At 36.8% G+C, this 27,108-nt stretch overlaps 1 protein-coding gene across 5 annotated transcripts in view; it reads right to left on the minus strand.

Moving 5' to 3' along the window:
* Positions 1 to 27,108, minus strand: part of Rims1 (regulating synaptic membrane exocytosis 1) — a gene marked incomplete in the record, with an annotated part of 520,187 nt that overhangs the window by 297,123 nt on the left and 195,956 nt on the right. For all 5 annotated transcript variants that reach the window (NM_001012625.3, NM_001012624.3, NM_001012623.3 and 2 more), the window contains 2 exon segments: positions 10,999 to 11,010; positions 13,277 to 13,490. In NM_001012625.3, the coding sequence (NP_001012643.1) occupies positions 10,999 to 11,010; positions 13,277 to 13,490 (226 nt within the window).

A 27,108-nucleotide genomic window follows, 5' to 3' on the forward strand; every position in this document is an offset into this window, starting at 1 on the left:
GGAGAGGAAGAAAGTATGAGCAGAAAGCACCAGACCGTGGGGACGAGTGGTGGGAGGTGATGGGAATGGATGGGAATCCAGCTGTAAGGATTTTATGACATGAAAAGGTCACTTTGGGAAGTAAGAAGAGATGTTATACCATCTGGTTTATACATACAAGACTATCTTTTGCTTTGTAAACTTATGTAATAGACAATCCATTTGTCACAGTGGAATGAGAAATAAAAAATGTTATCTGGCAAGAACCAGAAGTGGCGTATGTGTATGAGATATGGTGTTTGTGTAAATGTGTGTATGTGCTTGTCTCTGTGTGTATTTGTGGGCATGGTTGCGTTTACCTGTTGATCCGAATGTGTGTGTAGACCAGAGGTCGATATCATTTCTTCCTCAGTCTCTCTCCAGGCTTTGTTTTGTGTTTGTTTGTTTGTTTGTTTGTTTGTTTGTAAGACAGGGTTTCTGATTCTGGTGCTCACTGATTCAGCTAGAGGGGCAAGCTAGGCAATCCCTAGAGCTGAAATTAGAGATGTTCTCTCTCTCTCTCCCTCTCTCTCTCTCTCTCTCCCTCTCTCTCCTCTCCTCTCCTCTCCTCTCCTCTCCTTATCTATCTATCTATCTATCTATCTATCTATCTATCTTAACTAGAATGCTGGAGAAGAAAGCCACATCCTTGTGCAAGCACTTTACTAACTGAACTTTCACAGATGCATATTAAATATCTGCTACTGCATTTGACTGCCTGGCTAAGGCATCCTGATATTCTCTTTTTACAATTCAATAAAGCTATTGGGATGGTAGCACCCACAGTGGCTGGAGGTAAGTATAATTCCTGTAGCAGTGACTGAGATAGATACAGCCTCACAATGATGTCACAGGGAAGGTGAGAGAAGCCCTGGCTCAAAAGAAAGAGAAAGAACCCTGGGACCTGCTCTCCAGTCCCCATTGTGTGACTCCACCCTATAGTACCTTTTTCTCAGTCTTCAGGAAGCTGACAAGTTGAACTCGCAAAAGTCAATGGCTTTCCTCTTTGTCCAAAACCAGAATTTAGAAAAAGGGTCAATTTCAAATTTCAAGGGTGAAACACTAATGAAAATGTTATTTTTTTAAAGACTGTTTTTTTGTTTTTGTTTTTGTTTTTGTTTTTGCGATATTGGATCAAATGGTTTCCCAAGGAACACCAATACTGGATCACAAGCATTTTAAATGAACTTCCAGGAAAAACAAAAAACAAAAAACAAAAACAACAACAACAACAACAACAACAAAAACTGTGAGTATTCTGAAAGCGTTTTCTTTTTAATGTAAATAGGCCATCTGATATCAGAAAAAAAATGCTTCCATGAGATACAGAACTCACTGTGCAAAAATCAGTGTTGAAACTTTGAAGTTAAAAATTAAAATGAGGAAAAAAGAAAAACAAAAGACGGGAAAGATGGGCAAAGGAAACTCAGCTGTATTAACCTTACCATAACTCTAACCCTAACTCTAATCCTAACACTAACCTCTAACCTTAACCCTAACCCTTAAATCTAACTCTAACCATAACTCTAACCATAACACCTAATTCCAACCCTAACACCTAACTATAATCATAATGAACCTAACCCCAACCATAAATTCTAACCATAACGCTAACACCTAACTATAAGCCTAACTATAATACCTTACCCTAATCTTAATCCTAACACTAATACTAACCTTAACCCTAAACACCTAACCCAACACCTAATTATAACCACAATACCTAATCCCAATCCTAACATGTAACCCTAACCCTAACCCTAAAACTCAACCCTACCTAAGCATAACCCTAACCCTAACACCTAACCATATCCTAACACTAACCCCTAACCCTAACACCTAACCATATCCTAACACTAACCCCTAACCCTAACCCGTAAGAATGCCAAGAGGACCTGCAATGGCTAACAAGGTAATCACCACAGCTGAGGACAAAATGCAAAAATGCTGAGCATTGAGAAAGTCTTAGTTTTTACTTTGTTCAGCTTTTCCCTTAACAAGAAGTTGGACAAATTTAGAAAAAAATAAGACTGAAAATATTTTGTTTTATTTTTGTTTGTCTTCTTGTTGTAAAAAGATTAGACTTGACATAGAAACCCAGATGCATTGGTTATAAAATTTCTTAATTTATTTTAGGCATCCTAGTACCTTTTCTATATAATATTTTATAACCCAACTTAATATTCTGACTTTCATGCAATCAAACATTGAAAACAAACAAAAGACGGAAAACAAGACAAAGAAAAAAATGACTGAAAATGAATAGGGAAAATTAAAAATATATACTTGCTAACCACTAAGAAAGGTACACAGTGTTTTGATTTCTCCACAGCCAGAAGAGTGTGGATAGACAGCTCTTGAAAAAATTGAAGACATAGTCTCCTGGCATAATACAAATGAGAGGCCACTTCAGCTGACAGTGTTTATCTATTACCTAAAAAAGTTAGTAGTGGACGTACTCTCAAGAAGAGTAGTCTAATAAATATTAGTGATAATAACACTTATCACATATAAAATTCATTTAATTCTCATTTAATACCACTGTCCCTGCAATAAAATGGAGCTACATATGGTGTGTCAAATGACATATTCATCATGGAGTGCGAACCTGCAAAGGTTTCACAACAGTAGAATGTGTTAAATAATATAAATAGAAAAGATGCAGAAAGCTTTGTGAGTCATCCGGGAGCATCTCACACAGGGAAAGGCATTGGGGTTGCCTTTTAAGCAGACCTTCATCAGCTGGAAAACAACAAGAGTCTTTGTGCTAAGTAAAACTACCATTGATGATTTAGGCATCTATAGGAACTGTGGATATCAAGAAGAAATGAAATTTATGGATTTAAGAAGACTGTCACTTGACACACAATAAGTCAGTAATAAAAGTAAGGTTAAAAATTAAAAGGTTTTAGAGAGTTTGAGTAAATTAAAATTTCTTTGGGGTCCCATGTCCTAGTGATGCCTGGCTTGACCACGTTTATTCACTCACTTGAAGATATTCTTTCTTTCAAGTATATGCTGCATGCCTTTTCCTTATATATGTGAATTTGCTCATATTGATGGTTTGAACTGTACACCAATGATTGGCATGGTTGGCCAGCTTTTATGAAGTTTAAGAGACACATGTTCAATTCCCTAGAATTAACTAATGACTTACAAAGCAGAATGTTTCTCCTTCACCTGTGTCATCTGCTGCTGTGATACTTTATTGTTACCAGAAAGCATTTGACTGGTTTTTATGGAGATAAATTATTTTACAACCCAGATGCTCTTAACGAAACACACAAAATTATTTCTCTACCATTATGAATCGACACAAATGAAAGATTTACAATACTATCGGCTACTAAAGGATTTCTAGGTACAGAAAGTATTACATACATATATTACACAACAACTAAATAAATTGTCAATTTATACTTTTGTTTGGTAAATTCTAGAGTAATGGGATGTATGAAAGCAAGGCATTATTAACTTCCAAATATCTAACTTCCAGTTAACAGTAATGAGATTCAGAACACATCTCCCATCGTCAAACTATTTTTAAACTGCATAAAATGTAGTATATATTTCATAAACACGATCTTGGTATGTCTTAGGAATATCTTCTAAGAGGCCCTAATAAACAGAAATTCAGGGATGGTCATGCTCTAACAGACTTAGAGCTTGTATGCAAACGGACAAAAGACACATTTGGCATTAAAAGGCTTGTATACTCAGCAACGTTGATGAAATAGGCTGTTCAATTATCCAACACACTAGCATGGAGAAAAAAAGAAACTAGTAAAAGTTTCCAAAGTGATTATATGGAAACATAGTATTTCCCAAATTAATATATATCAATTTAGTATTATACTTAATGTCAGTCAAACACACAACATATACATATGTACCTTTAAGCTGAATTTATTAAAGAATACATTAGTGGACAAAAGAGTTTATGCATTTTATATTGAATGCAGAACTCAACAATTCATGTTTAAAAAAATCTTTTGAAAATCCTAGAATAAATGAATGAATGACAGGGTGAATGGTATCCAGGGAAAAGTCTTTATTCATAATTATGTGCTTGGTTAAGCTTAGTGATGGAATGCAATTGATTCTTTTTAATAATGAATAACTTTTATACTGCACTGATCAGAAAGCACACTGGTATGCTTAAACAACAAAATCATGTTTACTGAAAAGACAGATAATTTTAAAGGGAAAGTAATTATGTATATGACTCTCATTATAAGAAATGAACCAATAAGGATGAATACAAGGATAGATGAATTAGCACTGAGCTATGAAAATCTGTTTGAATAGCTTTTACAGAACGGTGATGTAACACATTCAACAAAAATCCTTCAGAACAAAGTGATTTGGGGAGCATGAAGATAGGCTCTTGCTTGAAGCTCAGGACAGTAAAGAGCTTGTTTTAACTCCCAATCCTCCTGCTTGGGTCCCTCAGTGCCAGGGTGACAGGTGTGTAACACCACTAACTAAGGAACCTATTTCCAGTGCAGCAAGTATGTCAGCTTTTTAAAAAAAAACATGGATCCAAGGAATTTTTATCTCTGAAACCTATTACCAGAAAACTTTAACTCTCTACCAAAGTGAACTATTATTGAAGGTATCAAACTAATATAATTGTGGTAAAATAGTTTTATAAAACCATGAAGGAGATATGATTTCACTTCATACTGATTATAATTAATTTTAAAAAAATGATAAAAGATAAACCATGGGTCTGATAAATGGCTCAGCCTTTATAGTACCCGTCCCACAAGCATAAGGCATACACTTGAACCCAAACCCTCATAACAATGTCCCGTGGAAGCTGAACTTCGCTGATCCCTAGGTTTACTGGCCAGCCAACCTAGCAAAACAGGCAAGGTCCATGACCCAATAAGAGACTCTATGAAATAGAAGGTGGTGTTTTCTTACAATACTCTTGAGGCTGACCTTTGTCTTCCACGTGTAAATATCCCCACCCACCCAGGATCCAATGTTTACATGAGTAATCACACACACACACACACACACACACACACACACACACACACACGGCAGGGGAGGGAGGGAGAGAGGAGCAGGTGCAGGGGGAGGGGCAGAGGAAGAGCAGGAGAGACTAAGAGTGACATAGCGACAAATATTGACCCAACCTAGAGTAGCTGACACGATCTTTCACTGGGAAAGAGTCTGGGAACTTCTCAAGAAGTTAAATATGGAGTTATCATAAGACCCAGAAATTCTACAACTAGGCATGTAAACATAGATTTTTGCAATGTCTTAAGACAAAATTCAGTACATCATTCCAGCATATATACATATATACATATACATATACATATATATACATACACACACATATACACACACATATATATGCATGCTCTGTGGAAACTGTTAAGACATCCCTTTACTTCACAGTACAAAATTCTCATTTTCTACAACCTAGTATAGCTGTGTTAGTCTTAATACTGAGCTTTATAATTTTCTAAAACACATTTTATAACTATTAAAAGATACGCCGAGGAAGTGAATGAGATTAAAACCAAGCAAGCCTATAAATTCTCTAATGACTCTGAATATCATCAAACATTTCCAGAACTGCTGTGGTGTAAACTATTAAAAAATCCTAAAAGAACAAACAATAAGCCAAACTCGTGATTTTTTGAATTTTTTTTGTATGTATATGGGTGTTTTGCCTGCATGAATATGCCTGGTGCCTGTAGAGACCAAAAGAGGGAGACAGATCCCTTGGACCTGTAGTGACAGAGTTGTGAGCCATTGGGTGGGTGATGGAATTGAATCCAGGTCCTCTGGAAGAGCTGCCATTGCTCTTAACTGCTGAGCTATGCCTGCAGCCTCTAATGAGTCAAAGTTGTAAAACACATTTGTATGAATGCTAGACATCTGGAGGCAGAAAGCTAGTTCATTTAGTAAAATGCTTACCACATAAACATGGGGACCTAAACAGCCAGTGTGGTGGCTTATATCTATAATCATTTTACTGATACACACACAGGTAGATTCTTTGGGCTTTGTTGTCTAGCAACTCTAACACAATCAGGTTGAGTGAGAGACATTGGAACCACGTGTTGTGACACAGGTCTTTAATCTCAGCATTAGCATTTGGGAGTGAGAAGTCTCCGTGAGTTCCAGGAAAACCTGGTCTAAAGTTGCAGGCAGTCAGAGTTACACACATTGAGACTCTGTCATAAAATGAAGTAAAACGAACGAGCAAAGAGAAAGACACCCCTGGCCTCCCCGTGCACATACAAACACACATGAAATCACAGCTTCCCTGTGTGCAACTTACACGTTGTATTCCCTTTAAGTTATGTTCAATAAAATCAGGAAAACACTTGAGAAATCTAAACAACCAACTTGTACAATCTTAGTTTTCTTTTGATATAACCTAAGATTTTTTACTTATGTATCTCCTGCACATATATAATTTTCCACATAACTCTAAACATATCTAAATAAAGAATATCTTTGTGGGATGAATTTTTAAGAGAAATATCAGAAAATTGAAAGTTTCTAGAAAAAAAATGGATCTTAAGAATATTCTTAAAATCCTATCCTTCAAATGACTTAAGTCTGTATACCAGAACCCCCTGCCTCACCACCTCCAGACTAAATACCACAACTTTGAGAATATTTTTCACAATAATAATAAATATTTAATGCAATCATGCAAATCACTCGTTTAAAATTGTTATAATTTTCTGACTTGGTTGCTTTTAAATCTAGCAAGGGAAAAACCTCAAAGTTGCTTCTTTTGTAATTAAAGAATACAGTGCTTATGTGCGTGTGTGCATAAGGGTATTTTCTATGCTCTTAACCCAGACACTATTGCAGATCCCAACAAGAACTTGCTGACAGGAGCCTGCTATAGCTGTCTCCTGAGAGGCTCTGCCAGTACCTGACTAATAGAGAAGTGGATGCTCACAGCCATCCATTAGATGACCACAGTCCTCAATGAAGGAGCTAGGGAAAGTACCCAAGGAGCTGAAGGGATTTGCAGACCCCTAGGAGGAACAACAATATGAACTAACCAGTACCCCCAGAGCTCCCTGGGACTAAACCACCAATCACAGAAAACACACAGAGGGACTCTCAGCTCTAGCTGCAGATGTACTTGAGGATGGCCTAGTCCATCATCAGTGGGAGGAGAGGTCTTTGATCCTGTAAAGGTTCTATGCCCCAGTATAGGGGAATGCCAGGGCCAGGAAGAGGGAGTGGCTGGGTTGGGGAGCAAGGGGAGGGTGAAGGGGATAGGGAATTTTTGGAGGGGATACTAAGAAAGGGGATAACATTTGAAATTTAAATAAAGAAAATATCTAATTAAAAAAAAAAGAAAAAGAATGAGCCATCCTCCTTGTTTGACATCAGTGGGAGGAGTGGCCCTTGGGCCTGAGGGGGTTCAATGCCCCAGTGTAGGGGAATGCAAGGGTTGGAAGGTAGGAGTAGGTAGATGGGTGGTAGAGCACCCTCATAGAGGCAGGGAGAAGGAGGATGGGATAGGAGGTTTTTGGAGAGGGGACCTGGAAAGAGGCTAACAATCGAAATATAGATAAAGAAAATATCCAATAAAAAGAAAAAGATGAAAAAAGAGAATGAGCCATCCTTTAAATAAGACCTTATGATAAGGCTAACTTAACATGAAATTTTACTGTCCCTTTTCAAGTTAAACCTTGTAATACAAGGTTTTCAAAGAGCAAAAGCACACTTGTTTTTATCAACATTGCCTTTAATATAATTTAAAAATATACCAATGAAAATTTAATAGGAAGGAGTATTTAAAAATAGTGACTCCTAAGCATAGCATCTTATTATTTACTATAATGAATAATATGTATAGTTATGTATATTATAATGTATATTATATATTATATAGAAAGAATTATCATGAACATATAAAATTATGCTAACATATACATTTTAAAGGACATTCATCTACTGGTTTCACATTTTGAGAAAAAAAAACAAAATTGATAGGGTTCTGTTTGCAGAGTAATTTAAATGTTTTATATATATATATATATATATATATTTGGTTTTTCAATACAGGGTCTCTCTGTATATCTCTGGCTGTCCTGGAACTCACTTTGTAGGCCAGGCTGGCCTCGAACTCATAAATTGCCTGCCTCTGCCTCCCGAGTGCTGGGATTAAAGGCATGTGCCACCATGACTGGCTTAATAAATATTCTTAACATAATGCCTGATGCATCTATTTGAAAGTAAAATAAATTAAAAATGTAACAAGTTCATTTTGTTTGCTCTATTCAGAATTCAACCTTTCTCATTAGAAGACTGATGGAAATTTATAGGAAATCAGGGAATTGGATGAAGAGGCTTCATTTTCCAGATTCACCAACAGAATGTGTGAGTGTTATCAAGGGATTGATTTAAATTCCAGCCCCTGCTACCAAATGGAGTGAAAAAAAAAGATAAAATTAATTTAAACAGGCTATAGAAAATTTCAGAGTAGCCCTATATTTTATGAGTGGAGGAGGGTTTTTAACAAGATAAAACACATAATCTTAGTTTTGATAGTGAAAGTACGCATGTGTACAAAATTACTTTCTAGTATAAGCTATTACACATGCCCACATCAATGCTATTCTGTATAACAGTTCTTTCTTAAGAGCAATTCACAGTCTCCCAAGGTATTACTAGATAAGACTTGGGGTAAGGATAATGTTTCAAAACAAAGTAGTTCTAATAGTTCTGGAATAAAAATTATGGTAATTATCATTTAGCTGGACTTAATTAAGAAAATATAGATAGATACACATTAGACAGCCTTGGGTCTTCTTTGATCATTTAATCACATTTAAGCCAATTTATTAGACCATGTCAAATTCAGCATTATCATACTGATGAAGTGTGGTTTAAGGTAAGCTTTAGTCATTGTTTTCCTTGTTCTCTCTCCCCCTCCTTCCTCTTTGGTTCCCCCCCTCTCCTCCTCCTCCTCCTCCTGCTTCTCCCTCCCCCAACCCCTCCTTTTCTCTTTCTCTCTTTCTGCCACTGGCAAAATAAGCATGCTCTGGAGAATAAAATAAGGAGTGGAACTCAAACACTACGTTCAATACTCAATCATTCTGGGACTTAGGAAACAGCCCAGTAGCTATAAACATTTTCTGCTCGTATATAGAATACAGCTCAGTTCCCAGAACCCACCTCAAACAGCTCACAACCTTCTATAACTCCAGCTCCAGGAAAAATCTGGTTTCCTTATGGCTTCCTCAGCACCCCTTGCATATGTGTACATGCATGCATGCATACAGATAGAAACACACACACTGTCACAAAATTAAACAAATCTTTTTTAAAAAATACTGTTATTCTCTTTAACATACCCGAGGACAAAACCAAGTATTACTTTCCTTAGACTGAATTAATTCATTGAAGTGCTAATAGGATAAAAATTATTCAGAGAAATTTTGACTGAGTAGTTTATACACAAGACAATTGGTGCATGCTTTCAACTCAAAGTGAATAAAAATAGTTGAAAGTGATTGTATTTTAAAGCACTCCCATTGCCTAGGTCCTCACTGTTCAGGCAACAGTCATAGGAATCCCAGTAAGTTTTTTTCTCTCTCTTTTTTTATTAGGTATTTTCCTCATTTACATTTCCAATACTATCCAAAAAGTCCCCAATTCACTCCCCCCCCCACTCCCCTACCCACCCACTCCCACTTTTTGGTCCTGGTGTTCCCCTGTACTGGGGCATATAAAGTTTGCAAGACCAATGGGCCTCTCTTTCCAGTGATGGCCGACTAGGCCATCTTTTGATACATATGCAGCTAGTTTAAAACAACCTACTGTTTATCTTGGGAAGATGGTCAAAGGTACAATGTACCTAGCCAGACCTTCAGGAGTAACTGTTTTTTTACCTCAAGCCTGAACAACATTATTATTACATACTTACCTTTCTGTTCTCTGAAGCAACTCAAATCCACTTTCAAATATGGACTTGTCCTAAATGATGCTATTTATTAAATTATATGTGTAATATTACCCAGTTAATTTGTTTAGTGAGCAGTATCATCGCATTAAACCAATGGTTCCGATACACCAATATTTGGTGAAAACCTACTGTACTGTATAAACTTTCAACATTGTTTCAGTTGAAAAAGTAATGGCCAGAAATGAGCATGATGTTTGAAAACACAGATTAATATTTAGTTTAATGTCAGGTTTGCTCATCATACACTGTTGTATATCATTTGAATCTGAAAGATATTAACAAAGGCAACTAAAATGATGTATGAAGCCAAAATATTCTTTGTCTCCTTGCCACTTGGGGAAATGAATGATCCCTGAAGATGTTATCATTTATACCAGAGGAAGGCATACAGAGTATACAGTAGAGATGCTGAAGGTAGACACCACTTGAACCCCATCTTCTCAAATGCAAAAAGCCTTTGTGGCTTCTAGAGTTGATAAGGGTCAAACGTGATCTCTTATTCCCAAGGAACAACTGTTACACACAAGAGTTAAGAAAAGGGCAAAATGTGGCTCAGCATGACAATTATGCCACAGGGAAAAGCAACATCATCATGATTTGTCTTATATTTGATTTGAACTTGATGTCTTGTCTGTACCAAGTCTGTATACCTTGTCTCCTCCTGCAGTGAAATGTTAACTCTCCAGCTTTTACACCTAAGAGGGACACAGAAGCCCATTAAATTTAGTGTTCCTAAAACAGATGAAATTATTACCAAAATCCCAAAGCTAAAGGTAAGTGGGCTGGTAAATATACCAAAATCTCACTGTTTCCAGGAATTCAGTCTACCCAAACTTTGCATACAGATGTCTGGTTCTTAGATGTTTGTCTCAGTTTCATTCTCATAACTAGAGAAGAGCTCTTCCCAATATAAAACTGCACTGTGGAGTGCTGGGATTAACAGATTCATAAGCAAATTGAGTTTGCACAAATACAATATATAAAATCATAGAAAAGAAAGCATGGATTCTAACCACTTTGTCCTCCTTTGGGAAAACATCCAAGGAAGCAGAGCAGGGAGAGAAGAGAGAGAGAAGAGAAACAAGAGTGAGCCATAATACATTAACAAAGTGATGCTATCACAACAAATACATTTCTTCAACGTGTTAAAACACTTACTGAAAAAGCAAACTCTATACTGAAAGCACATACACACAGGTCCTACCATGTGCTACCATGTACTGGATGCAAGAACTGGGCCCCGTTCCTGAGCTTTAGAATTGAGATTAGTAGGTCTACATTTAAAGCATTCTTTGGTATCAGGTGTCCTGACATATACCTGTAATGCTAGCACTAAGAAATCTGAGGCAGGAATATCTAAACACTGGCATCAATCAACAGCGAGATGCTAGAAATAGCAAGCAATCTTTCAAAACCAAAAACTAAGTAAATATTCAGAAAAAAATGTCAATTCATCACATTGCCTCTTATTATTGAAAACACTTTATTAAAAATACATTATATTGATGAAATTTTATTAAATTCCAGTGAAAATGGGTAGAGACAAAATTTAGGAAAAAATCTACTAATAAAAAGTGTCACAGATAAACAGAAATATATAAGTATTTTAGGCATGATTTATTCTATAACAATAAAGTAGTATTTATTTATAAGTATTTCAATATTTTATCATAGGAAAAAACAGGTTTATACAATATAGTGATTTTGTGCATAGACAACATTTTAGGCTGGACTGTCTTCTATTTTAATTCTTTATATTTCTTCCAAGTTGGGGTGGTTTTAGTATAAGAAGAATGAACTACAAGAGACTTCAAAGAAAGAAAGTATTTCCTGGCTCAATTTCTTTAAACAACCTGAATTTGACCCTAATGACTTGGAGATGCCAGCAGACAACTGTGTGGCATTTGGCCAGCTTCAAGCCTGTAGTGGGAATTGTATGAGCTGCAGCAGCTGCCAGTCCTCAGGCACCACTAAGCCCTCAGCTGGGGAACACTCACTGTCACTGCCAGAGCCTTTCAGACTGGTAAGTGTTGTAAAAGTTCATTCCAAAGTACATGTTTGCAAACATTGAAAGCAGGAGGATGGATTGATAAATATATCTTGTGGACTCTACATGTGATGTTGGCTTAAATTATTTTTATCCAACTCTCATAACAAGTACACATGGATAATCACTACTCTTGGTCTTATACTTAAAGAAACTCTTGTTCAGAGACAACACTAATCTTATATTGAAGTATAAAATATACTTTTTATACTCTGTGTTGTAATTCCCCCTGGAAGAGAGTCTAGAATATCCTACTACAGTTCAGATGGCCAACTAATACCCAGTCAACTGGAAAGTTTGTTCTCAATTTTAATTGATTTTTCCAAATTAGAAGAATTTCAGGAGTGGTTAAAGCTTTACTGGTTTAAAATAAGTTTATATCATATTCTACACATAGTTAGATAACATGATAAGTTCTTGGGCTAACTACAGGGGAATTTTTAAGGCAGTGATTATCACAACTGTTCAATACTGTACTACAGATCTCAACCAAAAAATTAATTTGGATTTCTCTGCAAACAATTCTACTTTGCAACACAGGAAATGTGAGATTATAAATGTATTATATCGTATTATATTGTGAATTCAATATAAATTGAATACAATATGAATTGTAGAATATATATGAAATATATTCTACAGTAGATATTTGTTAATACTGGTCTTAAATGGTCCTGGGTCCTGTTACATTAGAATTTATTTTTTTATTTAGAACCTTAAGCATGAAATATTTGTGCTAACTTAAAGCTATGGTACAGGAGAAGACCTGACTCAAGCAAAGTTAGGAAACAGCTTCAGCTAGGAATATATCTTATAACACCAACATGTAAAAACACATTTATTTCATGTGTTCCTTAAATACTTGACTACTTCTTATAAAAAGTGTGTTGACAAGTATAAACTTGTCAGTATTTTTTGGCTTGATAGTAAGTCTGAAATTATAATCCTTAGTGATACTAAGTTTACGTTTACTTCAAAAATAAATGTTTTAGAAAGGTCTGCTTTTGGCTTGAAATGGGAATTATTTATAAAGTTCCACACATATGCAAAGTATCTCATTCAATGCTATATTTACACTATCCTGCTGGTTTGCATCTTATAAAAACTCAAAACGCAGAAGGATGTGTTTCTGTGCCTATTACATGCATGCATCTCAGCCTCAGATCGTACATGCATTTACATGCTTGCAAATGTGGTAGCTTTGCTCAGCTCCTGGTCCCCTGCTGTGTTCACAGGACACTCACATTGTTCGATCGCAGAGACACTCGGCCTCCACAGCGTGCACAGAACTTGGTGCGACAATAGGAGCAGAGATGGCCACATCCATCAGCAAACTTTGTCTTATGACAGATTCCACACGTCGGGGCATCATCTTTGTGCTCGCCCTGGTAACGCCTGGCTTCCTCTCCGATTTTTCTCACTTGTTCCTTGTAGCTTTCAAACTGTTGATGCAATCTCCTGGGCAAAAGAGACGAGAGAGAAAACTAAGTAAATGAAGGAAGACAAACAAACTCAAGTATTCCTAAAGAAAATGAAACTTGAGCTGTTTGAGGAAAGGCAGCATGTGCAAATCTACTGAATGAAGCTGAAAACATAAGCAATCTGTCCCATTACACACATACCCTGATCTTTCTGGTCTCAGTCAAGAGCTTCTACTTTTCCAACTTCTAGGGCTGAATCAACCACAGCTGCTAAGGCAAGACCTTCCCCATAAGAACATTTACTGTAAGATTCAAATACCCCTCAAGACATCAGTTCAAGTCCTTTAATCTTAAACTTCTGTAAATAGAGCAGCTATTGGAACAAAACACTGACCTACAGTGTGTCTCCCAGATGAAGGATTTCTCACACTGTCAGTGAGAACAGAGAATGTTGCATTACGCCCAGGCGTAATGGTTGTCTGTCTCACCAGGAGAAAGTCCTGGGAAATAGCTGACTAAATTCACCCACTGTGTATGAGCTAGTGGGTTGCCCATGAGTGTTCCCTAAAACACAGAATGCAAAAATGCCATCGTTAATTCTGACATTTTATGCTACGCTCCACATATGGTAACTGCTGAGAGCTGTATTCTCCAAACACAGAAGGTGGTGAGCCAGGCCCTTATTCCGCAGTGCCTCAGAACTGGGATCTGGTTATGTTGTGTGTGGTTTTGCTTGTTTGGTTGGTTGGTTTGGGTTTGGGTTTGGGTTTGGGTTGGGTTTGGGTTTGGGTTTGCATTTGCGTTTCGGTTTTTACTTCTAATAGCTCCTGAACTGAACTTTAGTTCTCACTTTCTTCTTTACCATTGGTCCTTTTTCTATTTAACTCATACTTAAAGCAAAAGTGTGTAAGCTCATATACAACACAGTGAAATACGTAACATCATCTCCAACTGGAAGGCATGAGGATTTTCTCATAAAAGAATGATGTAGAGCTATTTTATTTAATGAATGCGCAAACACTAGGTTCATCGAATTGTTTGATACGTTAATTATTTTATATGTTATAAGTAAGGTCCTAACTGTTGAAGCCACTAAATCAAATCTACTCAGAAATCAAGTGTGCTTCATAAGTCAGACTAAGGAAGAGTTTTCTTATAAATTTATTCTATAATGTAGAAAACGATTTAGCATGGGTGTCAGTAAACTTTTCAGTAAAAGGTCAGGCGATAAATATCAGACGGTATTTTATCCTTCATGAGCCATATAGCATTTGCTGTAAGTACTCACCCCCACTGTTCTGACGGGAAAGCCATCACAGATAGTATGCAAATGAATGAATGTGAATACATTTAATAAGAATTTTATTTATGAATAGAGAGACAGTAGGCTAGAGTTGCCTAATGGACCAGCCTGCTTCTTCTTCATTTGCATTTGTTTTAGACTAAGGCAGAATGAGTTCAAAACGAAATCCTCTTGGGATTTTTCAAATATACACTTGGGAATTTTATACATATCGTTAGGTAGCATTTTGTTCTGTTTGTAGCCTACCTATGTATGATTCCTGAGATTGAACGCGGGGTCTGTGCATACCAAGCACACACTCTAGAACTAAAGCACACAGTCAGTCCGCAAAGGAAATCATTGTACAATGTGTAATATACAAAGCTCTGGCTGCTGAGGTAAAAACCCCTTCCTGCTGCAATTGCATGGGGTTCTATTTGTTCACTCATAACTCACTTCATATTTCTTGCTAAATTTTATATTTAGTTTGTACTATTACTATATTTTTCCTCTGTTATTTCTATTAACTATTTCTGTACATGACACCTATCTTCAGCTAAAAACCATAACAGATGTACAACTCAGCAAACAATGGAGATGCACCTTCTTGATAAAGTCAATATGCATTTTATATATGTACATGTACATATTTAAACATACAGTTGTAATTACCACAGCCCATTCTGTGGGAAAACGTGTAACTTCCAAGTGAGTGCATAGAAAAGAAAAAAATATATCTGAAAAAAAAAAAAAAAAACCTCACCCATGCCCATAAAACAGTAAAGGTGCCGGTTAAAATGTTTTTAACTTGAAATGTACATTAGAGCAGGAAACAAAGTGAGCAAAATCCACAAAGAATAAAATGAAATAGAAACAGTATTTGAGAATGTAGCATAATTCTAATGCAGACATCTGTCTAGGAAAAGGCACTGGGGCTCTGTGACCAAGAACTTCAGTTTTTGTTATACAGTGAAAGTAAGTGCTTTAGTTAGGCAGCCAAGGAAAACATTTGAAAGAAAATGTACGATAGCCAACTCAGTTGTGGAAAAATAATGAAACCCAAAAAGGTCAATACTAAAGATTCAAGTTTCGAATTGAAGCAGGAAGATGCAGAGAAGGAGTGATTAGTAACTGTAGCAGAGATAATGAACTGATTAAGAATCCTAAGTAGAATGCAGTGCAGTATGATTGGCAGACAAAGATGTCCATGGCAGATTAACAAAACCTAGGGAAATGAGGCTTAGGAAAGACAGACACAAACATAGCACAACATTCGAGTCCTAATGACTTGGGTCATTTTCATTAAACATAAAGACAGACGGGTCTTTTCTCAGGGAAATATTTAAAATAAGAACCCCAAATAAAATATGCTATAGTATTTTACTAAAAAGCATTGCTTTTACATCTGTACCCTCTGCACTCTGAAGCATGAAGCATGAAAATTAAGTTTAAACTCAGCCTGGGTTATACTGCAAGAATCAACTAAATAAAACATTCACACACACACACACAAACCTAATGACAATAAAATAAAATAGCTTATTATTTAAAGGTATGAATTTATGGTTTACATGACAATTTTGAACTTAACTGAATAATATATATATATATATATATATATATATATATATATATAGAACAGAGAAACTGATCTTCAAATTTACACCTCTCCCTATAACTGACAAGTAAAACAGATAAAAATATATCACGACAGAGTATATCTTAAGATAAATACAAAGTTCAGCCTAATGGACAAATATGCATGAGCATATATAAGCCTATGATATATGTGCGCATAGATTTCACTACATAGGTACGTGTGTAAATTTCTCTATTAGCAACATTATACCAGCTAGCTAAGGCTGATGTTGTGTTTCCTGTTTTCCTCTCACACTGCTTAAATGAATATATGAAACTACTCACAGAATCTATATAGTCTATGCCTGAAAAATATTTGAAATATTTTGTTTAAAGTTGAGGGGTAAGTAGTTCATGATATTAGTTCTCTCTCTCTCTCTCTCTCTCTCTCTCTCTCTCTCTCTGTGTGTGTGTGTGTGTGTGTGTGTGAATTTGTGTGTATGAAACATTTCATATTAAAAAGGATAAGACCCTGTCTAGCTCATCAAATATCACCAAATAGCAAATGAACTCAAAAGAACCACAAAGGTAAATACATCTAATGACACTGATGCATGCAAAAGAACTGACCATCCACTAAACTAGTTTTCATAAGAAATACATAATTAAAATTTCAATAATCCTGTGGACTGGTGACATTTTCATCCTACTGACAGGAAACCTAACTTCTATTTGGGATCTCCTTTCACTTTCTACATTGACATGGCATTCTACAATCTTTTTAAGATCTCCTGAGCTCACGTGAAGGGCGACAATAAATGTAGATTCAACCTGCAAATTAAAGTATTTCTGGATTCATGAAAGTGAGAATTAGCAAGTGATGTAAGCCCTTGGTGAAAGTCAGCTGAAATATATGAACGGAACCCAACCAAAGCAAAGCAAACCTATAGTGTTGAACTCATTCCAGGAAACTTGATTCTCAATGATATTCTCATTACCTCTGCCAGTTACTCATTCTTCAGTAGACGTTCATTACTCCCTCATTCCTCTACAGCATCTGTCTGCAAACTCTTTTTATCAAGTGACTGCATGATAGTTTTCTTTGCAAATCTACAACTCTGTCTTGATGATTCTCGAGACCTCAGGGTCCACTATTGTTCAGTACTTCTACTGTGGGTTGTCTTAGGCCATAGAAGGTAAGCAATATCCGTAGATAATTCATTAGTGGGAACACCAGTGTCTCACTGGTAAGATGAAGTTTTTCCATTGCTGTGTGGTGTGAAGGCCTCTACAGTCTTATTTTCTCTGCTAGAGAAGTCAGTTAAAGTTCCAAGGAAGAGAGCCACCAGGGCACAGTGTCTTTTCACAGAGTGGATACATAAATGACTGGGATAGCTCTTTTCCCAATCCTCCCGGTAACCCCCGAAAAAATCTCAGGAGACCATTCAGATATGTGATATTTATTCTTTATGCAGACCTCCTGTTCACCGGCCCTAGGTGGCCTACACCATTTTTACTAGTCTCATGAGTGTTACAGTGATGGTTTCAACAATAGGACATGCTTATAGAAGTGTAAACATACTCCTTCAAATTCATTTCATTCTTTTAGCATTTCTCCCTTTGGGTGCAGAAAATCCCTTCTTGAGTACTGAAAGACATGGTAGCTTGGGTTCTCATCGAGTACACCAGCTGTCTTTCTAACATGTTCCTTCATTGTGTGACAGATATTATCAAAGGAAAGCAAGAAAGACAGAGGAAAGGAGAGAGGAATGCATGGATATAAGAGATGGAAGACAGGAATTATTACACCCATGCCCCCAAACTGCCCTATAACCTGTAATACTCTAATAAACTCTCCTCTTAAAACAACCTTAATAACCTTCCTCAATACAAATTCCTCTTACAATGTTCTCATAGGTTTTAGGGTCAAGACCCATTCTTCAAAATGAAATAGACTTCTGGGACCAAAATGCTGCTCGTAAAAACCATTAACAGCACACATATTTTTTATATCTGATGCTTTACTACTTAAATCCACTTTAACATGTGACGGTGTGCTACCATGAATAACAGGTAAAACTACACTATATGTATAATGTATATGTATATATATGTGTGTGTGTGTGTGTGTATGTGTGTGTGTATATATATATATATATATATATAAAATATATATATATATATATATATATATATATATATATATATATATATATAACATTAAATGAGCCAGCAACTGTAAAATCATTTGCAAAATTTATTTATAGTGTTTAATTTTGAAATTGACATATTGTTATTGATGAGCAAGGCTGGCAGAATCACAGATTTCAACTATATATGCACAAAAAATAACTGTTATCATGATATTGAAATTTAGGTTTTTATGTATGGGCATCAATCTGCCACTACCCCTCTTTTTTTTCCTTTTTTAAAATTAGGTATTTTCTTCATTTACATTTCCAATGCTATCCCAAAAGTCCCCCATGCCCTCCCCCCACTCTCCCCCCCCCACTCCCACTTCTTGACCCTGGCATTCCCCTGTACTGGGGCATATAAAGTTTGCAAGACCAATGGGCCTCTCTTTCCACTGATGGCCAACTAGGCCATCTTCTGATACATATGCAGCTACAGACACGAGCTCCGGGGGGTACTGGTTAGTTCATATTGTTGTTCCACCTATAGGGTTGCAGACCCCTTTAGCTCCTTGGGTACTTTCTCTAGCTCCTCCATTGGGGGCCCTGTGATCCATCCAATAGCTGACTGTGAGCATCTACTTCTGTGTTTGCTAGGCCCAAGAATAGCCTCACAAGAGACAGCTATATCAGGGTCCTTTCAGCAAAATCTTGCTAGTGTATGCAATGGTGTCAGTGTTTGGAGGCTGATTATGGGATGGATCCCCAGGTGCAGCAGTCTCTAGATGATCCATCCTTTCTTCTCAGCTCCAAACTTTGTCTCTGTAACTCCTTCCATGGGTGTTTTCTTCCCAATTCTAAGAAGGGGCAAAGTGTTCACACTTTGGTCTTCGTTCTTCTTGAGTTTCATGTATTTTACAAATTGTATCTTATATCTTGGGTATTCTAAGTTTCTTGGGCTAATATCCACTTATCAGTGAGTACATATCATGTGAGTTCTTTTGTGATTGGGTTACCTCACTCAGGATGATGCCCTCCAGGTCCATCCATTTGCCTAGGAATTTCATTAATTTATTCTTTTTAATAGCTGAGTAGTAGCCATTGTGTAAATGTACCACATTTTCTGTACCCATTCCTCTGTTGAGGGGCATCTGGGTTCTTTCCAGCTTCTGGCTATTATAAATAAGGTTGCTATGTCACTATCCCTCTATATAATATCAGTGTGTTATTGCAGTAGCTGTGAATTCAATTCAAGGACTCCATGATTCTGTGATGGTGAGGTCCGTTCAGTGAGCAATGGTACATACTATAGCAAGGCTGTCAACAGTTGATACGACTGCAGTTCAGAGAAAGCTTTGGAATTAGCACAGGTTCTTATGAACCCACTTCTCTGTTACATTGTGTGTCCTCCTCTTTCTCAGAGTAGACACAGGCTAGAACACATCTCCATCTTTTTCATGCCTTGCCTTTACAAAGTCTAGGCACACACAGGTGGATTAGGTAAGAGGAGGAAAGGGCTACTTCTCCACGTCCAGGTGGCAGAGTTTGAAGGAAACTGACATCTTGTTCCAAGATAAAGGGAGGAATGGAACCTAGCAGAGTTTGCATGTGGCATTCAAAGAGACTGCAGTGGAATGGCGGGTGAACACAATAGGTATGGCCTCTGATTCTTTCTCAATCACAGGGGAAAACGCACAGAGAGACATTACTGTGTATTCCTTTACCATATTGATAAATGGACAGCATCAAGATACGATAAAGTTAAAGATATAGAAATTAAAGACAAGAGAAATCTTCTAGGACCCTTACACTAATTAAGAGCTCCTAAAAACAAAACAAAACAAAACAAAACAAAACAACAACAACAAAACATGTCAGATGCCCAACAGGTGAGGCATGGCAACAATCAGAAGACAATGCCTTACTTGAGTAGTAGTTTTGGAGATGTGCTATTTTTATAATGTTAACATCATATTTTTTGTTGAAAGTAAGTCAAGTTTTTTTTTTCAAGGAGTTTATAGTCTATTTAGAAAATGTACTATCTGTGATATATGTGCTAACAGGATTTCATTTCATTAACATAATCAAAAACTATATTTTAACAAAAAAGTCTGAACACTGCTGTTATGAAAATAACTATAAAATTCAAATGCTGTGTATGAATGCATATATGTACTATGTGTGAATAATATCTGATCCTTCTTTCTAACCCCACATGCGTGGATTTAAACGTGTAGTTTGAAATATTTAAAAATTCTGAAATTCACCCATGATGTTATTAAGTAATATTCACTCATGTATTTCTTTTCCAGTTCTGGAGGTCCAACAGGGTTTTGTGTATGTGAGACAATTAATTACATCAATTCCTGGATAATTTCCTTTTAAGTTACTATAGTTCAAAAATTATTTTTCTTCCTGTATCTAAAACCATGATTTGTCTGTTGGGATCCACCCCATAATCAGCATCCAAACGCTGACACCATTGCATACACTAGCAAGATTTTATCGAAAGGACCCAGATGTAGCAGTCTCTTGTGAGACTATGCCGGGGCCTAGCAAACACAGAAGTGGATGCTCACAGACAGCTAATGGATGGATCACAGGGCTCCCAATGGAGGAGCTAGAGAAAGTACCCAAGGAGCTAAAGGAATCTGCAACCCTATAGGCGGAACAACATAATGAACTAACCAGTATCCCGGAGCTCTTGTCTCTAGCTGCATATGTATCAAAAGATGGCCTAGTCGGCCATCACTGCAAAGTGAGGACCATTGGACTTGCAAACTTTATATGCCCCAGTACAGGGGAACGCCAGGGCCAAAAAGGGGGAGTGGGTGGGTAGGGGAGTGGGGGTGGGTGGGTATGGGGGACTTTTGGTATAGCATTGGAAATGTAAATGAGCTAAATACCTAATTAAAAATGGGAAAAAAAAATATAAATAGTGCTTAATGCAAGTGTCCAGCAGGTGGCAGTGCTGGCTTTTATTTTTACATTTCCTTCTCAGTTATTTAAATTATTTTTCTTAAAAACATCTAATGTGTTAAAGAAAATTTGTACAGCCAGCAGGGGTGTCACTTACCAGGATAAAAAAAATGTGCGTTTAGAGGTGACTGGAAAAGAACAAGAGATATTTATAAAAATCTTGCAATTCCTGCTCCTTTAAAGATTTTCATTCTATGTACAATTAATACTAATCCATATGTACGCAAACACACGCGCGCGCACACACACACACGCACACACGCAAGTGTACTCATGCACATATATATGATATATAATGGGTTTCGTTGTATATGTTCTACGGTCCATGTGTTATCATTTTGAGGCTTCTTCTTCCACTTAGCACTGTTAAAATGCTGTTCGGCCAATCAGCGTCCCACAGCGCTCTGAAAGCACGGTAAGAAAGCACGGTAAGAGGACACTTAGGGAGAGCCAGAGCCTAACGGGTGATTAGCTATTAGTGTTTTATTGTCTGTTGCTTTAGCCAAGCATTTATTTTTAATTCCGTTTTCAATTTACCATAGGAGGCCACTCCTGTGGAACCACTAAATGGAGCTATCTCAGGACATGGAGCCTGGATTGCAAGCCTTTAAAGTTTGGATCCTCTCACTTTCCCTAGGATTTGTGCTCCAGAATATAGTGAGGCTTGTCAGTTCTCCATGATAGTTCTTCAAAACACTACTTCTGGTTATGGCACAATGTCAACTGCAGATGTAATAGAGCGCTACAACTGAAAACCGGCCACAAGAAGGTGAACCCCTTAAAAACTTTGATAAACAGGTTTTCTGATTTTCAGTACAACTCAAGAGAAGATAACCGAGTTAAATGAGGAGAAACCATCCCACGAGGAATGTATAAGGAATAAGTTTTGAATATAAATGGTTAAATGTTAATAAACTAATCATAATCGGAGAGCTGGAGAGATGGCTGGGTGTTTGAGAGTGGTTACTGCTCTTACAGAGGATCCAGCAATACTGTACAACAGTTCACAAGTACCTGTAATTGTAGTTTCAAGTGATCTGATGTCCCATTCTAGAACAAGGTAAGCATGCGATGCACTTATATATATATTCAGCTAAAAAACACACATATCCTTAATAATAGTAAATGCACTGGTGGCAGCTTCTGTATTATATACATATCAAATGACAGGCAAGCTCCAGGTGTTGGCACCTCAGTCAATGACGGTGATCAAGACCAAGTGTTAAGTAAACCATTCATGTCTACATGCATGGCCCAGCACAAAATCAATCGTGTCTTTGCTGACGTCTTGACCAATTTTACCAAGCTCACTATGTTGTAGGAAGAAGGCAAATGAATGAGCCACTGACGCAATGGAATTTTTGAAAAAGAACACATCTAACTTTTGGATCTATGTCTGAGGCTGGCCTGCTTGGCCAAATGTATATCAAATCTACCTTATCTATTTCTTAGCTTAATGAACATAAAGACTTATTTAAACCTATTTTAAAATTTCTCCATATATGGGCTTCAATAATAAGAGTGATCAGGCAGAATCGCTGGGAAGTTAATTGAGAGAATCAATGTTAAGTGTGGAGTGCGATGTCCAGGACAAGGGAGAGCTCAGCACATATGAGCTATTTTATGCACGCACATGGATAATACATCAGGGAAGAAAGCACTCTGCTTTTAAGTTTCTGAATACACTAAGCTAATAACTTTGGGAGGCAGCTATGACTGGTAGAGTTTCTTGGGATATGAGTATCAGTATGAGCCGCTTGAATTACTGATCAATAGACCACTAGTAAGGTCGGAGGGGACTTTTCTTCAGGGAAAAGTCAGTCTGAAAGAGAAGCCCATGGGATGAAATTCTCTTGATGAAAGCCTGGGAGATTCAGCCACTGCAAGAAATCACATGCATTTCCTGAAAACTTTCCTAGTATATATATATATATATATATATATGTGTGTGTGTGTGTGTGTGTGTGTGTGTGTGTATGTATGTATATATATATATATATATATATATATATATAGTGTTTATTGCTTCTTCATAATTTCTGAAGAAGAAGAGGAAGAGAAGGGAGAGGAGGAAGAGGAACAAGAATAAAAGTATAGAGATCTAGTTTTTTAAAAGTATTATCAATTGGTTAATTTGGACTTAAAAATACAAAGTACTTCCATCACAATTGCTCCATGTACTGCTAATTTAATCGATGGTTGTGTCCAAGAGATGATCAATACAAAGTGTAAGGCAACCAGTTCGTGGCTGTATCTTCTATGAGGAAAGCACAAGACAAACCTTGCCTTCTAAAAAAATCCATACTGATCAACAATATTTAGAAAACTGCTAATATATCAAACACTTGCTGCCTTTACTTTTAGTAAATTTACACACTTTGAGTTCATCCTTCTTCTTAGAGAGCTGAACAAATTTGTTCACTTTTTCTTCTTTTCCAGAACGAAAACCCTGTGGCTACATGAACCTTTCGGGGATATTTGGAGAAGTAATAGCTACTTTTCTTTTTATACTTGCCCAGGATAATTGTTTTAAAATAGGAGTGGTCTTGCAAAGCTCTCTATGTTGCTTTGATTCTCAGGAGCCACAGAGTAAAATACAAACTGTGGTGGTTTTATTTGCAGGGTGTCTGATGAACTTGCTTTCCAAGACACCCTTTTCTCCTGGTCAAGTTCCTATTTGCATATGCCAGCTGCCCAGCTCTTGTTCAGTTACCTATAACATTCTAAGCTGGTCTGCTCGGAGGTTCTGGCTTACCTTGTTATTCTTTAGTGGAGAAAGCTGGAGCTATCTTATTCTGAGCATAGAAAGAAAAATGTATTACCTCTGTCTTACTCCAAGGATGTGAGTACATAGACTTTAAGACATTACCACAGCCAGTGGTGGCACACACCTTGAATCCCATCACTTGGGAGGCAAAGGAAGGATGGTCTCTGAGTTCAAGGCCAGCCTAGACTACAGAGTGAGTTCCACAACAGTCAGAGCTACATAGAGACAGCCTCTCTTGACAAAATAAAACAAAGATATCACTGCTTCATCTGTAACATGTTCATCATATCCCTGCCGACTTTGGGGGTTACAATAAGAAGTAAAATAGCTGATAAACACAAGGAATTTACAGAGGCATTGGGCAATTACTAATCCCTCCACCGAATACTCACTGCTACATAATGCATGGAAGAAATAATGAACATGAAATCAGAGCCTATATTTTTGTCCCATTCTAGTAGCATGTTAATAGATTGAAATATATAAATAAGAGGAAGAACTATGAAATAAATGATCCAAATTGAGTCAGAATATTAAAATCAGCCTCTTCAAATATCATGCTTTTAGAGCTTAGATTAAATATCAGAGGAATAAGAAACTTATTCTTAAAAAGGCTTCCTCCTTTTCATTTCTAAAAGCAGAGAAATTCAAGCCTCCTGGATTTCCCTTGCAGTGTACTGAGTCAGTCAGTACATCATAGGTACAGTGTCTTCTCAGGCCTTCTGGAGTGCATTTCAAGACAAATGACAAGATGTAATTCCCTTCCCATTATATTTGCTAATGATGACATCTGTTTTCATCCTTTAATTAAGACATACTGTTAATATGCATATAAGACCAGCTATCATCTAAATAATGTAACAAGCGTTGTAAATAATAAGTTATTATACACTCATGAAAGGAAATGATAAACCAAGTATTTGAAATTACACTACAAACATGAAAGCTAAATTCCCAAAGAATAATATAACTTTTAATTTCCTCACATGTGTACATAATTTATACCTGTCCCTTGTGACGTACCACCTGTACCTCTCCTTAATCAACTCCAGACAACCTCTTCCAGCCTTCCAGCCATACCCAGGAATAATTAGTCTATTTTTAAATCTTACCACCTTATGTTATATTTAGACACTAACAATGTGTCATATCCAGCCTTTATTAATAACATAAAGCTGGAAATAATCCATTTTTACTTTTTCATGCTATTACATTGTATTTTTAATATCAAATTATTTTGAATATGAACTGTTTTTAGTTTAGTAGAATACGTTAATAACTCTGGACAGAAAAGTGTGTTGTCTGTTGCTGTAATGATCCGATTACAGGAAGCATGATCAAATTCTCAATCAACAAAGTAATTAATCTTGCAGCAGTTAGTCAAACAGAAACGTTGCTAGATTTTATTTATAAGTAATGCCCAATTTGATAGAGCTCCTGCTCATTTCGTGTACTTAATATTTGCTCACTGTCAGATTAACCTTAAAACATGGGTTCCATCCAACTTTCTTGTGCAAAGAGCCCCATAGAACAATCAACCAATAAATATCAGAAACTGAATAGAATTGAACGCAATTAAGTACAACAGCATAAAAACACACTCTGAGAAGGAGAAATTTACTATCCCTTCATCTTCTAAAGTTTTAGTGACCTGTGATCCTGGTAGAGTGAAATAAAGTAGCCTAGTGAAAACAGTCTAACTATGCAGTGTAAATAAAGTAGCCTAGTGAGAACAGTCTATGCAGTGTAAATATCACAGCTCAATATCAGCCGCGATGCCTGAAGACTGGGCAAGTTTATTGTTCCTTTTTTTTTCAAAGCTTCTTTTTTTTTATTACATATTTTCCTCAATTACATTTCCAATGCTATCCCAAAAGTCCCCCACACCCTCCCCTCCCACTCCCCTACCCACCCATTCCCATTTTTTGGCCCTGGCGTTCCCCTGTACTGGGGCATATAAAGTTTGCCTGGGTATATTTGTGAAAGCATGAATGGAGTAGCTAGGAAAGACAACATTAAACTGCTGAAATTTGAAACAAGACTCGAAGAAGGCAAGGACACCAGTAATAAAGGGTGTCTCAGCAAAAAGGATAGGCAGAGTGATGGCTGACATGGGAGCTTGTGTGTAGGAGCAGCTACACCCGAGGGAAGAAGAGAGGGCGGGGATAGAAGTCTTATAGCCATCACAAGTGCTGTCCCTTAGAGTGGGTGAGCAGGAAGAATATGAATGTAGACATTTTGTGAGTGGGCTTCTATGTCCATATGTTTATTGAATTCTAATAGTTTTGTAGTATTTATGTTTATCATTTGTTTATCTGTTTGTTTGTTGAAATGAAAATTAAATCATACTATTTTCCATCCTTTCCCCCCCCACCACTCCTAATATACTTTCCCCCTGCTTTCTCTCAAATTTATAGCTTGTTTTCTTTGTCATTTTACACACACACACACACACACACACATCTGCTCAATCTATGTAATGTTATTTGTATGTATGTATGATTTCAGAGATGATCACTGGTGTTGGATAACCAACTGGAGGTGATGGTCTCATCACCAGGGAAGACTAGTTCTCCTGTTCTTTCTCATTATTCCTTAATAGCTTGTGTTTGTTTGTTTGTTTGGCTTTGTCTATGGTTGTGTGGCTAGTAAGGTCATGAATCTTAGAGAAAAACCTATGACCAACACTTTACTAAACCAATATATAATTCTTATTTTTTTCTTATATCCACAGATAAGTATACCTCTCATTCATTATCATTTTTTCCTTTGCAAAAGACACAGGCAATTACCAAAAAGAAACAAAAAGAAAAAGAAAAAGAAAAAGGAAAAGAAAGAGAAAAAGAAAAAGAAAAAGAAAAGAGAAAAGAAAAGGAGAAAAAAGAATACAACCAATCAAAATGCTGTGAGATAAGGC

The sequence above is a fragment of the Mus musculus genome, chromosome 1 (assembly GCF_000001635.26).
Source record: "Mus musculus strain C57BL/6J chromosome 1, GRCm38.p6 C57BL/6J".
Lineage (NCBI taxonomy): Eukaryota > Metazoa > Chordata > Mammalia > Rodentia > Muridae > Mus > Mus musculus.